This window comes from Protopterus annectens, chromosome 9.part0 (genome assembly GCF_019279795.1).
Source record: "Protopterus annectens isolate FY-2018-M chromosome 9.part0, PAN1.0, whole genome shotgun sequence".
In the NCBI taxonomy this organism is placed as follows: Eukaryota; Metazoa; Chordata; order Ceratodontiformes; family Protopteridae; genus Protopterus; species Protopterus annectens.
The window spans coordinates 482191029-482208010 of record NC_056743.1 but is presented as its reverse complement, the minus strand read 5'-3'; the positions used below and the strand labels follow the sequence as shown (position 1 = coordinate 482208010).

The window sequence follows — 16982 nt, the reverse complement described above, 5'->3', positions numbered from 1 at the left end:
TTTATGGTATTCCTTACCTTAGATCTTGCAGTATTGTGTTGACTAACCATGGCTGATGCATTTAGTATTTCCATATCTCAAGTGTTACAGTCCTGTGCTTCAGGATAGCTCTTTCCTTTAAACTCACACAAATCAGCTGCTGTTCTCTGACAAGGGCTTTGTTGCAAAGGAGTTAGTAGCAATGGCTCTTTCCTTAGGGATGCTTTGTTATAATACAGAACTGGCATTTTAACCCAGCCTTTGCAATGTTCATATTGTTTTTTGGCCACCGCAGACATTGTGGATCTTTCACAATACTTAGTAAGCCTCTGTGTTCTTTGTGTATTTGCTTCAACACTTTTCCACCTTGTGAAAATGGCACAGCAATTCTGTTTTGAAGTACAAACTGCAATGTTTGGAAAATAGTGTTCTAACAGTGTAGTATTGAGTTGCAGTTTAGGAGAAAATAAAAGCTACTTGAGGACTGAAACAAAAAGATGTTCTCCTTTGAATTATGTAGTAAGTGGTTCATTACATCTGATGCTACACACACACACACACAAACACACACAAACACACACACACACACACACACACACACACCAGCTCTGACTGCAGATGTACTGGCATCATTCATTTCTGAATATCAGTAGGGCACTACCAAAAAGATTAACGTTTCCTGATCGCAACACCTTGCACCCAGAGCAGCTACTTCCTTTGCCACACTCTTTCTATGCCTCAGGCAGTATTTCAACATCACATACTTTATCTGTGCCCAGTAGTTAGGCAATCATTCTGTCACATACTCGAGAACTGTTTATAAGCTTTTATTTATTTATTTTATTTGTTTATAAGGTTTTTAGCTTGTTTTAGTTTTTTTTTTTTAACCTTCGTGTTGTCACTAGTCAATTTGCCATCCTGCTCTGAACATCGTCAGCAATGTCTTCTTTAGTATCAGGTTGTGTCTGGTCTGGTAATGGATTTCTAAATAATGTCAGCCATGACTAACTGATTTCTAGGCATGTGGATTGCTGTAGCACTGAATCATCTCAGGCTAATAAGCAACCCTTGGAATCAGAGTGATACTTTGTCCAAATTATAGTAATTAGAGAGCCAGTGCCTTGTAGTCAGTCTAGATATGCACACCGTTTAGCCTCACGCATAACCACAATATGCAACAGGTCTTAACACTTGTCCATCAACTTGGAGTAGAGCTTGTTTTAGGCCATAGCAACTGGCATCAGCACTCACAATGGTCATAGTAAGTGAGAATTGAAGCAAACATTATTATCTGTTAATACTTACTGAAAACTTGGATTTGAACATTCCCCCATGATGAGGGTTTATCTTTCTTGAGAAAATATATCAGTGGATACTCTGTGGATAGATTTAATAGAAATTCCACAAGAGATTTATCATGACTATGGCCAGATATAGCTCAGTTACACAGGATGGACTTTTTTGCTCGGCTATTGCTTTGAACTTGGTTGTTTTAGCTACCAAAATACAGATCAAGGAACTCTTTTTCCAAACTGAAGCATTAAATCTCGATTCCCGCTTAGCTTATTTTAGCTCAGAATATCCATTAATGGATACTGTGGGATAGACAAGGTCAGTGCACTGCTGCTATCTTTTCTACAATGTATGTAGTCAGTACCCATCCTTCTGCAATATATTTTGGCTTCTAACTGAACTTAGACCACTTAGGGACTCTATAGGGTTAAGTTTAAATCTGGTGCTGGGACTGAAACTGAACGTCGCCTCCCATATTAGATCTTAATTTATAGAGTGTGCTGGCTGATTTTGGCAAAGAACTTATGGCACAAAGTTTGTGAGAGCAACAATTCATGTAGCCGTTACTTGTACTTTGTCATTTTGTCCAAATCATGTCTGTTTAATTACAATGTTGCCTTCTATGCTATGTGTAACTGGATTTGTTACATTCACTACTGCCTCTATGCTAAGTGTTATTGCAGTACTGACTAATTGCATTACCTTTTTTCCTTACTGCTCGTAACACTGTTGCAAATAGTCAGAATGTTACTATCTCTTGGGGCTGCTTATAACTACACTCTTATTAGATGTCCCTGAATCACTCTGAAAGTATTTATTTGTGTTATTGGGGACATAGCTGAATTTTGATGTTATTTTAGATGTTTTAAATTTTATTTCAGATATACCTACATTCATATTAGTTGTCCCTGAGTTGCTCTGTTATTAACCACTTGTGTTATTGGGGACTTAGCTGGATTTTTATGTTATTTTAGATATTACTTCACCAGTTTGTGTCAAACTAATGGGTATTGTGTTTTTCTCCTATTTTGCAAAGGTGTAATTATTATAAGAACTAGCCTGCCGCTTAAAGCCCTAGATATAGTAGCATTCCTGTATAAATTGTTTGCTATCTCAGAAAGTTTGTGTTTAAGGTGCTTTTTATCATTGAAATATCTGTATCTCATCCTAATTGTTTATGCTCAAAACTGAAATTACTGTTGTCTTACCACTTTAATTGTTCTTTTCCCTCTCTAACCTACTTAGCTTTCAACCTCCTATCCTGCATTAAGACTTGAGAACCTACCTGCCTGGTCAATAAGGACCCCTTACATATAATTTCAGCCATCTCATCTTCATTCCAAAAGAAACTTGCCGTCCTAATTTTAAAATCCCTGTTACCAAAGGATATAAGAAAGTATGTTTTACCCTAGACCTAACTGTGAAGCTGAATTGTTTTCTAAAAAAACTAATGTTTGTATGAAGTCACACTTCTGAGCCAGGTTACCCAGCAGCCATACTCCTCTCTACCCCATAAGTAACAAATCTTCTCTCCTTTGTAGCTATAACCTGAGCCATCTTTTCTAGCTGTCTCTATTTCACTAGCTTTTGTCGTAATATACCTTTTGCCCACTAGGTGGCACCCTAAATTAGGCTTGTGTTGCATCCCTTACCCCTTCTCTCTCGTATTAAATTTCAGATTACATTTTAAATTTCTTTGCTGTATCAGACTGTTCTTATAACTTCCCCCTCTATTAGCTATATTCCTCTTATTTCACTCTACTATCCCTTAGTAACCAAACAGCTGAATTATCACACCCCACTCACATGTAACTACCAAGAGCACCTCAGTAGTCTGCTGCTCACAGATTGTCTCTGTAATTTCTTCCTTTACTTGTTCTAACCCACTCCGTTTGCCTGCAAGCTCACTCCACTCCCATACCCTGCCCCCAATTCCCACCCACCCCAGTGCACCTAAACTTATACTTCTAAAACCACACCTCTTCCCATGTCATCCAATAGCATACTGCTACTCATTACATATCAAATAATTAAACATCTAATTACATACTGCTACTCATTACTATTACTACTACATTAAACAGCATTTCCCTCCTATCTCTCCCTCTATCAACCCCTACCTCCTTTCTATATTTTATTTTCCCTCACTATGCCCATAATTTACATGCCAAGACACATAAATCTGATTCTCTTATTTGTAGTTCTACTATTTGTACCCTACATCCTTACCTTCTATGAACACCAAAATTATATTGAATTTCACCATCCCTTAAAATAAACATCACTACTAACTCAGCTAGCCTCCCAAACCACATTAACATAACATCCTCATCAATCTATCTTCTACCAAATTATCATAGATTAGCCCATATTACTTGTCTCAAAGCCAGGAAATCACAAAGCATTTTCTGTAAATTCCTAAAGCTTATACACATTCTTTAACAACACCTTCTACTACATGGTGACATTCATCCCAACCCAGACCCAAACAACAAGGTCACCACAGACACCCAGCTATCACATCCCTCCACCCCTTACACCCCTACTGTTACCCCTAATTTTCTCCTCATAGCACATCTCAACATACGTAGCTTAAACAATAAAATTAGCCAGCTACATGCTCTGTTCGACATACATTAATTTGACATCCTATGTCTAACAGAAACATGGCTCAAACCTGTAACCCAAGACAATGAAATCACCCCACCAGGATATAAAATTGTGAGGTTAGATCACATAACCAAAAAGGGTGGGGGTGGCAATACTGTACAAATCAGAGTTACATGTTACTTCACTAGATGTTCAACTACCTTCAGATAGTAATGCTGAAATCCTTATATCCTTATTTCTAAGCTTCAGATCAATGCCAGCAAATCCATCTACATAATATGCTCCTTACCTACCTCCAGGCAATACCCTTGAAAGTACCCTCAGCTGGCTTTCTACTTCCTTCCCACCAAAAACCATAGTACTTGGAACTGGAATAGCTGTATTTCTGCCAAACCAACTACCCATATAAACCTATGGGGCTTTTCCCAAACAATTACCACCCCCACCAGAATCCATAAACCCAGTAACAAAGAAAGCACCTTAGACTGGATTTTATTAAATAGCTATCCCCTCTCATATAAAGCAGGTACCTTTCCTGATGACGTTAGTGACCACTCGCTTATATAATTAGACAAAAGACCTTTATTCCCAACCAAACCATCTTTAGAACTACCCGGAACAGCAACAATTTTAACCCAGTAAGCTTCCAAATAGAACTTAAGGCTTGTGATTGGTCAGCCCTAAAATACCTCCTTCTTGAGGAAGCCGTGTCATACTTTAACTATAAATTCTTATAAATCCTGGAATACCATGCCCCCACTTGCTCTGTTAGAACTAGGAGCAAAACTGCTCCATGGCTCACAAAAGAGACTAGGCTTAAAATCTTACTGAGAAAAAAATCTGGGCCAAATGGAGAACTACTAAAAACCCAACTGATCATCAAAACTTTAAACAGCTGAGAAATGCCACAAAAAAATCAATACTTCTTGACAAAAAAAAAACTTTTACTTTAAACTCCAGCAAACTCATCAACATAAACCACAAAGTTTCTTGTCAGGTATTAATAGACTCCTACGCCCAGGACACTCCAAGACACCAACCCCATCAGGTTTCTCCCATAACACTCCCAACCAGATTGCTGATGCTTTCAATACCTTTTTCACTGAAACCGTCCAATCTCTAGCAAATTTCCTACCATCTGTTAGCTCAAGTTTGCCTTCTTCCTTAACTAGCTTACCTCCTACATTTCATTTACAACCAGTTCCAACATCCCTCATCTACACCCTACTTCAAAAACTTAAACCATGCACACCCTCAGCTGATCTGCTACCAGCGGAATACCTGCAAATTGCAGGAAAAGTACTTGCCTATCCCATTTACATCCTAATAAATAGCACCATTACTGAAGGTTCCATCCCATCTCTCTGGATAATCTCTCATATTATCCCACTACATAAGAGCGGTAACTCAATCTAACTCTCAAACTTTTGCCCTATAGCCTTAATCTCTCCTTTAGCTAAATTCATGGAATAATGCGTCCACTGGCAGCTACTTGATCACCTTCTCCAAAATAACTTACTAGCTGACTGTCAGCATGGCTTTAGGCCATTTCATAGCACTACCTCTGCCCTATCTTTTTCTGACTGCATTAACAAAAATCGTAATGAAAACATGCTTTCCTCTGCGCTCTTTATTGACCTCTCTAAAGCCTTCAATGTGATTAACCATCAATTACTTATAAATATACTTAAATCACTTTTGCTAGACACACAGGCAATACAACGGTTCAAGTCCTACTTAGAAAATAGACAGCAAGCTGTCCTTTAGGACAATAACTTATCCACACATCCCCCTATTACCCTTGGTGATACTCAAGGTTCTATCCTGGGACCTCTCCTTTTCTCTATCTTCATTAGTTATCTAAATGTAAAGGTTTCTCAAGCTACCTGCATACAATATGCAGACGACTCCACATTACTTTGTGCTGCTGTTTCTTCAGCTGAACTCCAATCCATCTCCCAAAAAGTATTTAACTTAGTAGAAAACTGGTTCCTTCAATGCTGCCTCCTCCTAAACCCCAAAAAAACTAAACTATTGCTGTTCACACCTACACAAAAGTCCTCCCCAATAGATCTCACAGTTATATCCAATAATGGCACTGTCATATCACCTGAACCAACCACCAAACTCTTAGGTGTAATAATTGACCACAACCTTAACTTTGACTCACATATTAACTCAACCATTAAATCAGTTAATAGAAAACTAGGTTTCCTTTACAGGATTAAACCTTTCCTTACTCCTTTAGCCAGAACTACCATTGTCCACACCCATCTTATCTCCATCCTCCTCTATGCCTCCCCCATTTATACTAATCTATCCAAAAGCAGCCTCAACAAACTGGCAGCCTCCTATAACAACATTGCCAGATTTGCCACTGGCTCCACATTTAGAACCCATCATTGTCAAAATCTTAAAAAGCTAGGATGGTTGGAACTGCAAAATCAGCTTCAATTTCAGCAACTTACTATCACCCACAAGATTTTGTATCATCCCAGTAATACTCCAATACTCTATAGCCTTATCACCCCCTACAAAACTCTTGCAACCCTTCACTCAGCTGATAAATTACTAGTAGCCATCCATAAATCCAACAATAAAGCAGGTGACTCTCTCTTTTTTAACTCTGTGGGGAAAACCTGGAACAGGCTTCGTAGTGAGCTATCATCTCTGTCTTCAATACCACTTTTCAAAAAGCAAGTAAAATGCTCCTTAAAACACAATGGCTATGCCCATGCACTAACCCAGACTAATACTCTCCTTTCTTTCCATGTCCTCATCTCTCTCTATTGCTGCTCTCTCTGTGTACCTCTCTCCCAGATAGTGGTATCAGTAAGGTTCCTTAATTCTGTTTCTAGCCTAGTCTTTCTGGGAAACTACCTTTGAGTATAAACGTACATAACAATCATTCTACTGTAAGCACATGTGACTACAATGTATATATTTGCTACTTTTTTCACTTGGTATGTAGAATTTGGAAACTACCTAAAATCATTTTTAACTAGATTTTTCTTAGTTATCTCTTAGAGTATATTACTTGCTAGCCTTCTATGTGATGCATATCAAGCTCTCTACTGTGTAAATGTTTCTACCTTATAATTACTTCTTATCTCTTTCTCTCTTGAGATAATGCTAACATATCATTAATCAGATACCCATGTAAATTGTTTTCTAGTCTATTGTTGTCATGTACTTTGATGTTAATCATTATTATTCTTTTGCATTTTATAAGCTTAATGGAGCTTATCTCCCAGGACTTCTACTGAAAATGGGCATGTATCCAGTTGGACTAGCCTGGTCAACAAATGTAAAAATAAAATAAAATTAATTAATTATTTAACAGTTCCTGTGTGGATTGCACAGACTCATTCTGGATGCATAACAACTTGCATAGGGTTACTGCCATGAAATCCTGAGAGCTTTAATTTCTTGCCAGAATCTTCCAGGATGTCTAAACAAAAGTCTTTGTTTCATGTTAAAGTAGTTGGATTTGGCCACTCTAATAGTGGTTCTGGTATCTCAATATTGATTCAGAAATAATAAATGATCAGTAGCAGTAACTGAGGATTTCCACTGTTTCTACTCAAGAAGTCAGAGAATTCAGAGCATGATATCCTTAGAAAATCAAGGAGTGCTACTACCATGAATTATTCTACTGGTGTTAAAGGGGATAATATTTCTAAATTTTATGTATCTCAAAGATTACTCCTTCTCTGGAATAGGCTTCTCATCCATGTGAAGCAAAGCTCATCTCTAACCATATTCAAATGCAGCTTGGACCACTGGATGGAAAATCAAAAAGTTACCTCTGGTTTGACACATATGTCCTTAATGGACAGGGGCAGCCTGTTGAACACTATGTGTACAAGTCCATATCATAACTCGTAAAGTGTAAAATTTCTTGGAGTATTGATATACGTCAGCAATATTATCGTAAATCTGAGGTACGCTTGGCTAGGCTTAAAATGTCTCTTGGACCATTAGCCTAGTAACCATTTCTGAACCCAGAACACTGATGGCAAACATCTGCCAAGTCTCACTTGAATTTGAAGAGGAAAAACAGGAGTGTAGTATGAGTCCCTTACAGATGAGGAGGAGTATCAAACTACCAGTGGTGGAAACTCAACTTTATTAATGACACCTTTACATATGCTAGGGCTATGATTACATACACATTTTTTGAAAGTCTTGAATATTATGACTTTTCAATGAAAAGCTGGTAGTAACACATTCCCAATGTGACATAGTATCCTGTGCCCAAATTAGTACAGGTAAAATTCTTGAAGTGTTGAAGAACAATGTAAGTTAAATAATCTAAAATTCAAGGTTATTCTTATGATTTCAGAGCCTGAGGTTCTTCATGGCAGTACACATACATTTGAGAGAAGAGGGTGGGGGTACACAAAATTAAACAAAATACAGATTATTTTGCTCACCTAAAATAAGTTTAATAATTGTCCAGTTGGGGCAGTAGGTCACAAGGGATCAGTCTTTACTGACAAACTCAGCTTTGAACAACCTTCTTAATATAACTAGTGCACCACTACCTTGTATTTTCATGCCATCTCACGTAAAAAATAAACTGTAGATACTCCAAAGTCTCACCAGTGTGTACTTCTTTTATCAACACAGAGTGAATGAAATTACATTTGGTAGATGTATCTGAACCTCAGACAGACCCATTTTATTATGCAAGTAGCCAATGCTGAAACATGCATCTGACATCCAATGCAAAAGTGAGGACAGTAGACATTTTTGGGGAAAGAAACAAAGCTAATGTAGAACAGATATCTATGTCCCCTGCTAAGAAATAAGCTTTCTGTGGTTATAAAACAGATGGTTGAGATATTGGGATTTATGAAGTCATGGGAAAAGATGCAATAGCCAAGGTACCTAACCTGTATTTTGTTTATTAGAGCGAAGTTAATTCACCAGCAATGCAAATATTTCTATTACAAATGTTGGGCAATGTTGCATTTTGCTGACCCACTGTGTTAATAGCTGAGCTGAAGTGCTAAAGAACAAAGAAAGTTCAAGGAGAAAACAACACTGTCCAGATTTAAGTTGCATTTTTTAGTGCTTACTAGAGAAAATCATTGCTGTGTTTCTGTCTAGGGTAAGGTAGTTGCTGGTTAAAGGAAGAACTGAGCCATTTACATGCTCCAGAGCAAACAATCCTTTTAGTATTCAGCTTGGCTAACACTGCTGTTAGCCAAAGACTGACAATGAAGGAAATCCCAAATGTGCTTCATTTTCCTTTTTATATGTGTCCAAAATTACTTTGTTTCTCGTCAGCAGGGGGTTCTCAACACAGTGTCGCTTAGAAGCATTGGGGGCTTCACTGGTTGTACTCCTGTTCTGTAAAGACAAAGGACTGCCTATCAATTTATGGGACACTGAAAAATCTTTCTTCAAAATTAGCCTAAAATATGACAAAATGTTTCCATATCTTAGATATGTTCATTGAGTGACTACTGTTTACTGGTGGTATGCACACCCATGTATTACGGCACCATCTGAAATCTTTTCCATCTCTCTTAGCTTCCAAGTATAAATCAGTTCAACAGCAAACTAAACTTGCTTCTACTGGTAACAATCTTTAATAGTTGCCCACCAGGAATGATTATGTCATAACAGTTGTCATGCAATATTGTCAAAAATGTACAACTGTACATTTTAATATTTAACCTACAATAGAAGATCTGAGAATGAGATTTTGACATATGTCATGTGTTTTTCCACTTAATGCATGCACTTTCAGTATACTTGCTTCATTTAACAGCTTTTATCAATCTATGAGGTACTCTTAGCAATAATAGTGTGAGTAAGCTAGTTGAATGCTTAGTGTTAATATTCATTTATTCATCCTTTGGTTACACACAATCTATTTTGGGGTTACAGGGAGCCACAGGCTATCTTTTTCATCACTGGGTGCAAGGCAGTGAAACTAATCCTGAAAAGGGTGCCAACCAACCAAAGAACAGATGCATAGATGCATGTGCATGCATGTATGGGTCTACTTTGGAAGCTTGACGTTTCAAAACTTCGAACTTCATATGGTTGAGATCATAAGATTGAAGTTTTGAAACTTTAAATGGGGATGGGGGTGTGCAGGGGGCCTTCCCCCCTGCATAAATGTAAAAAAAAAAAAAAAAGTTATTTATTTATTTTTTTTTATTTGAAGTTTTGACCTTTCAAAACTTCACTGTTATGGTCTCGACCATATGAAGTTCGAAGTTTTGAAAGTTCAAGCTTCTGAAGTAGATCCATGTATATACATACATACATACATACATACATATACACACACACACACACACACACACACACACACAAAAACACAGCAGCATGCACACCTACAGGTAATATACAAGATTGGCATTCCATGTATAGAATACCATTGAAGGTGGGAAGAAATTGCAGTACCCAGATAAAACGTGCTCAGACACAAGAACAGTGTGCACTCACCACAAACTCCAGCCAAGAAATGAAATGAAGGACCAAGAGCTCATTATTGGCTAATTTGCATGTCTCTGAATCACTGTTAGCTAACACAAATGTAGATCAGCACTTCTTGTGACAGTTAAGAGTGGTGGCTGATGCATCTTGTTAGCACAGGCACTACCCACATTCACTCTCCCACACGGAATATACACATTCAGACACATACCTACCTATCCCTTACCTGTCGCTGAGTTAAAAGAATGCACCTGATGTATCTACTTACATTCTCATTGGCCCTGTAAACCTAGATGATTGTACCTCACTTATCAATGCCAGAGTTTGACTTCATATCCTTCAGTAAATGTTTGCCAGTGAGAAACCTGTTATTCTACTGCATTTCAAAATTTATATAGGAGTAATTAAAAGTCATCCCAGATTGTGTGTCTTGATACCACCATTAATTTTGGCTTTGTCTACATTTTTTGCTGGTCGAGGTGAGAGGTGTAGTTCATATGTGCCTTGTTCCTCTCCCTTGTAGCTCATGAACTGCTGTAAGCATTGAATAATGCAGGAGATTCTCATTATATAATAATAAAACAAACTTGCAATACTAACTTCTAAGATAGTGTAGTAGGTTAATGCTTTTGTTTACTGAGTCAAGGGGTGCATAATTTGAAGACTTTCTCCCTCCTCCATGTTTTTTTTTTACCTTTTAGTTATCTCCTTGCAATGCCTGGTGTCTGGCAGTGGTGCAGAGGACTAATATCCTCTGTGGGAGGTGGGAAGGTGCAGGGTTTGAAATCATTTTATGCTTTTAAGTCACCCCGATGTTTAGTGTTCCCCCAAACCCACATTGTCTTTCATTTTTTTTCATAAGTGTGCTTAAGGCATGTTATTAAATGGCTAGCCTTGGTGGATAGTGCCCCCCAACCCATGCAATGTATAACTGTATTTATGGTATAGTGTAAACCCTGGTGGAGGAATTCTCTGAATCACTTGGCTGCATAAATGCTTCAAATTAGGCAGTTCTGGAGAAGACTATGTGGCTAATTAGCATCTCTCTCTCACCAGGATTGCTCCATTGACATCTAGTACAGCCACAGAGACAGTCTACTGAGGTATTGCACACCTTCATATAAAATCACTGCAGTTAGTCTTTGAATACAGAAAGGTTACCATGAGATGTACACCTTGCAGTAAACTTTCTGTATTTGGCCAAAAAACATTCCATTCAAACATTACTACAGTGAAAATTTTGTGTTGCATGCACTTTCTAGATGCTTTCTTCTGCTGACTTTGTATATAACAGGTGTGCTTTTTTTTTTTTTTTTTTTTTTTTTTACAGAGGCACACAGAACAAGAATCCTTTCTGATTTAATGTTTCATAAACAATATGTTTTCTCTTTCACAGAGAAAGAAGTGTTTAGTTAACAAAATGTCAGAATATTCTCATAACTTATTGAAGCAGTCTCAGTTTTACTAATGCTACTCACTTTTTCTTCCAGGCCAGTGAGCAAATCGCATATGAAAACACTTATGGTAAGAAAATGATTTTACAGGTCTTAATTCTTATTTTTATAACTGTCTGGTAACAAGATCTGTATGGGAAGCTGAAAGTATTTTGATATTTTTGCCAGTGTATATTGTAATTTTTCCATGCAGCATGTTGCAATATTAACAAGGTACAAATAGCATGTGTTGTCCACATTGTCAGCAGTATTGCCACATACTTTGTACTACACCGTGTTGCAACTTTGGTGTTCAATATTTCATGACAGGCTGTAGCAGAAGTCTGCTTATATGCTCTTTCCTAATACATTTTCAAATCCTATACAGTCTATAATTTGTTCTTTAGACTTACTGGCCACATCGAGCCCCTTTATAACCGTAAAGTTGCTTCAAGTTATTATATGCATGTTGACAAAGGATTCCTATGCTAGGCTCTACACCATTCCCCTGTCCCTGATTTTGCCACATATTTTTGTACTGTCCTGTCCCTCATAAAAGTTTTGATTTTTCTGGTAAATCACTGAGGATTACAGATATAATAATGTCAGACTTTCATATATTTTTTTGTTTTAAAAATGCATTCTGATGCAAGCCTGTTGTGCCAACTTTCTAAGTGAATAAGGTGCTGATTTTAGTGTGTGTCAGAACCAGTCACCCTTGGGAACACAGGTTTAACTTGGTTAGGCTTGTAAGGGCCCTGAGGCCATTAGTCTAGTAACCTCCTATGATCCTATGAATTAATAGTAAAATTAAAAATAAATAAATAAATGTTTCAGATTTTAAGCCTTTACCTTCATTTATTTTTATCTTTGCCCAGATTTCTTGAGAAAAGAAGTAAAAAAGTATGCTAAGGCCTTTGTTCTAACCTGAGATGCCATCTTGCAGAATACAACTAGAGGAGTTTGTCACATTATATTTGATCTGGTGATGAGCTACAAAATGACAATTTATAATGGATTTGTGATGTCAGTTTGTGTTAGCTGTATGGCGGACGAAATTTGTTGCAAGAAGGGTTCCTTGTTGTCTCTTAATTTGTGCGTCCATTCCTACTTTTTCTGCAAGTTCAGTATCAAGACTACTACTTTGCACCCTGCGTTGCACTGACCACGTTACCAAAGCTTCAATTATACTTCCTGGCTTGTGGATCTTGCCCAGAGGCATGTGAAGGTCACTTTAACCTAAGCTACAGTAAACTCACAGTTGATTGGGTTAAGCAGGGGTACATTTGCAGGGGATGGCTTTATCACCTACCCCCTAAAAAAAGAAGACCATTGAGGTTTTACCCAAATTTGTTTCATCAAAGCAACTTTCTCATAGTTTGTCTTTTATGTTGATTTCCCAGCTAGCACAACGGGCATCACATTTGTCTGTAATAAAATGATTTTCACTGCCACTGCATAGATCGCTTGATAAGTTTTGATTGCCTGTTAGGGTTAGGCTTAAGATGCAGTCATCCAGGTGGCAATGTTACAGAATGTATAGCCGAAAATTAGTCAGTACCAGAGGAGGAAGGACCCACACCACTGTGTAGAGGGATAATGCCCTAACTTTGGCAACCCAGGTTTGATTAACAGCTTGGGCATTTGAGGCACTGGCAGGGAAGGATGGGTGACCCTTTCCCAAATGTAACAAACATTCATCTCCTTGAGGGGAGGTGTAGTTTATAGAAAGGGAAAAATCCATCAGACAGTTCCAAGATGAGTCTAGGCAGGGGGAGAAACAAGAGGGTGGATCATAATGTAAAAAAATATCTCTAATCCTCTCAGAAGCCGTTGCTAGTAAAAAGCTTCAGGACACTCAAGTTCTATGCTGGCTCCAGCCCAAAAATCAGTTATTAGTCTTGGGGTTAAAAGGAAGCACTGGGGCAGAAGTACAGAAAGAATTAAGCAAGGGAAGCAACACAAAAATACCAGAGGAGGAAGGAGCTATTTAGGAAATAAATCTCATTTCCCCCTTCACTCCTTCTAAAACTCTCCTTCTTAAAAATTGCTGCTGGAAAAAATTGCAAAACTTTAACACCTATCTTTACATCTCATTAATAACTACTTCTGATTTTGCTGCATTTAAACATTTATACATAATACCCCTTTCAAAAATATACAGTCATAGAACTTAATGATTACAGACTCATTTCTATTCTGTTCCTACTTACAAAAGTACTATGACCTACAGTGCTTTCTGATGCTCAGCATGGCTTTCAAAATGTATTTAGAGCACCTTTACATCTCTTTCAATGGCAAAAGATAGTATCTACTGCAATACGAATAAAGGACTAATCATAACAGCGCTACTTGTAGATATGACTAAATCTTTTAAAATGGTTAACCATTACATACTTATCAGTAAGCTTTAAAGCCTAACCACCACCATCCAATGATTTCATAGCTAGTTCCAAAACAGTAAATGCCAACATCATCACTGTCGCTCATCTTGTGTATTCAAATAAGACAATACCAACATCATCACTGTCGATCATCTCATGTATTCAAGTCATCACTGTTGCTCATCTTGTGCATTCAGATAAGACGATACCAACATCATCATCACTGTCACTCATCTTGTGCATTCAGATAAGATGATAGCAACATCATCATCACTGTCGCTCATTTTGTGTATTCAAATAAGACGATACCAACATCATCATCACTGTCGCTCATCTTGTGTATTCAAATAAGACAATACCAATATCATCATCACTGTCACTCATCTTGTGTATTCAAATAAGATGATACCAATACCATCACTGTCGCTCATCTTGTGCATTCAAATAAGACGATACCAACATCATCACTGTCGCTCATCTTGTGTATTCAAATAAGACAATACCAACATCATCACTGTCGCTCATCTTGTGTATTCAAATAAGACGATGAGGCTTGGGTGTTTGTTTAAGTTGTTTATTACACATAAGCACATCAGGATGGATGACTGGAACATAAAACCAAAACAAACTAACAAACTAACTGAGTGACTGACTACAAACATACGTGCTTTCACTCCGGCTGCGTAGTGAAAAATATATTTATTTTCCCTTTTTTATACATTTTATGCAATTTGGAAGTTATTTTAAGCATTTTTGTAAGCAATTCAAGTACTTTTATCAATATGTTGCAGTTTTGAACATTTTGTTTAATTAGAAATTCGTTGTGAACATTTTGAATGCTTCATTTTATATTCGTGGAGTAAAAAATAATTTAAACAAGTTTTAGTACCTGAAATTATCTTTCTGACCTGTTTGTGAGTTGTTTGAACTTTGGATGATTCACTCATGTATATTCCTCCAAGAGTAACTGCGTGTCTCATGGTTTTGAAGAAGTTTCACTTTGGATCCCATTCTGTCACCATGTCACTTGTTTTGTGTATTCAAATAAGTCAATGAGGCTTTGGTGTTTAAGTTATTTATTACACACAGACACATCAGGATGGGTGACTGGAGCATAAAACCTAGACAAACTAACTGATTGACTGCTACACACTCTGTCTGCTCACTCAAAATGGCACTCTTGCTTGCACGTGTTCAGTACTTATAAGCACGTGCCCATAGACTGGAATGGCTCTTAAAGGTACAAGACACACTGATGTACATCCTCTCTCTGACTATTCTGTCATGCAAATTAAATGACAATTAGATGAGCATGCAAATTATACAGACATATACAAACAATAATAATCATGTCCAGGTTACCGTGCATCTAGGATTAGGTCTTGAGATATGACCTGACCTCATACTGCAATAATCAGAACTGTGGTTAGCAACAGGGACAATCACTGGGGAATGTTCTGCTTCAGGATTTTCAGGGATATTTTCAGGAACAGGAACAGACAATGAAATGTTCTCTGGAACGGGAACATTGGGCAAATCACTCTGAGAATTAGAGTCAACATAACAAGCAATATGCTGTAATACTAGCTCGAATACCAGTAGTAAATGTTTCCAATTCTGCCTGAATTCCATAGCTTGCGATTCAATGATATACAATCTAGGTTCCTCACACAAATGTCTCACAAGTCCTATTCAGTGAAATCCTTTTGCTGTCTGCATCCTATCTTTCCTACTTTTAATGGATTCAGAGGTTTGCGGGTTTTGTTACAGTAGGGCATTTGGGACAAACGTTTCTTTAAGAGCTGAGCTTTTACTGCTTTGTTGTTTTTAGCACTCAGAATCAACAAATTCTTACTGATTGGTAGTGTGGTTCTGGTTCATAATTCTCTGAGCAGGTGAACCAAGTAAATTGTCAAAGGAATGTTTCTGAGATTAAGCAGATTAAGAAAAACATCAGTGCTGTCTAGTTTGGATTTCTCTAACAGCTGTTGCACACTTTGAACTACACGTTCAAGCCAAGTCATTTGATTGTGGGTATTTAGGACTACAAGTAACATGAACAAAATCCCACATCTCAGCAAATCTTTTGAACTGCTGACTTGTAAACTGTCATCATTGTCAGAAACGGCTTTGCGCCGACTACCATGGAAAGAAAAATGTCTCTTCAATTTTGTAATAATGTACTGGAAGTTAGGTTGGGAAGTAGGTTAATCTTGAACCAATATGAATAAAAGTCTTCTAACACCGAGTAATGTTGCCAGTTCCATTCAAAAATATCTGTAGCTACTGTCGACCATGGTAGTTCAGGAATCTGGCTTAACTGAAGAGGTTCTTTTTTTGATGTGGGTTAGTACTATTATAAACAGAACAAGATGAAAGTTCCTTCTCAATATCTTTTGATATAGGAGGCCAAAATACTAGTTCTCTCACCCTTCTTTTGGTAGAATCAGTTACTGGGTGGCCACAATGCAAGATGTTAAAATACTCTTGTTGCAAGCATTTTGGAACAGTCACTTTTGGGCCTTTCATGATGATACTATCCTTCCATCAAAATCTCATCTCTGTAAGGAAGATACTGCTGCACATCTACTGGTAAACAAGATCGCTTTGATGGCCATCCTCGACTGATAAAGTGGTTGAGCTTCTGGAAAATTTAATCTGAAGCTGTGTGAGTTCTAAGCTCATCCAGATGTATGGAAGAAAAATGTCTCACTTCCATGACTTCAAAATCTGGTTTCTCATTTTCATGATGTTCAGTGATTTTTTTTGGCAATCAGGATAAGGTATCAGCAAGATAAAGAAGATTGTCCTTTGTGTAAACCAA

At 37.6% G+C, this 16982-nt stretch overlaps 1 protein-coding gene across 1 annotated transcript in view; it reads left to right on the top strand.

Moving 5' to 3' along the window:
- ANTXR1 (ANTXR cell adhesion molecule 1) overlaps positions 1 to 16982 on the top strand; it is a 1493128-nt gene that overhangs the window by 421304 nt on the left and 1054842 nt on the right. Inside the window, exon 5 of the mRNA XM_044083028.1 lies at positions 11832 to 11865. Coding sequence (XP_043938963.1) covers positions 11832 to 11865 — 34 coding nt within the window. The remainder of the gene's footprint in view (positions 1 to 11831; positions 11866 to 16982) is intronic.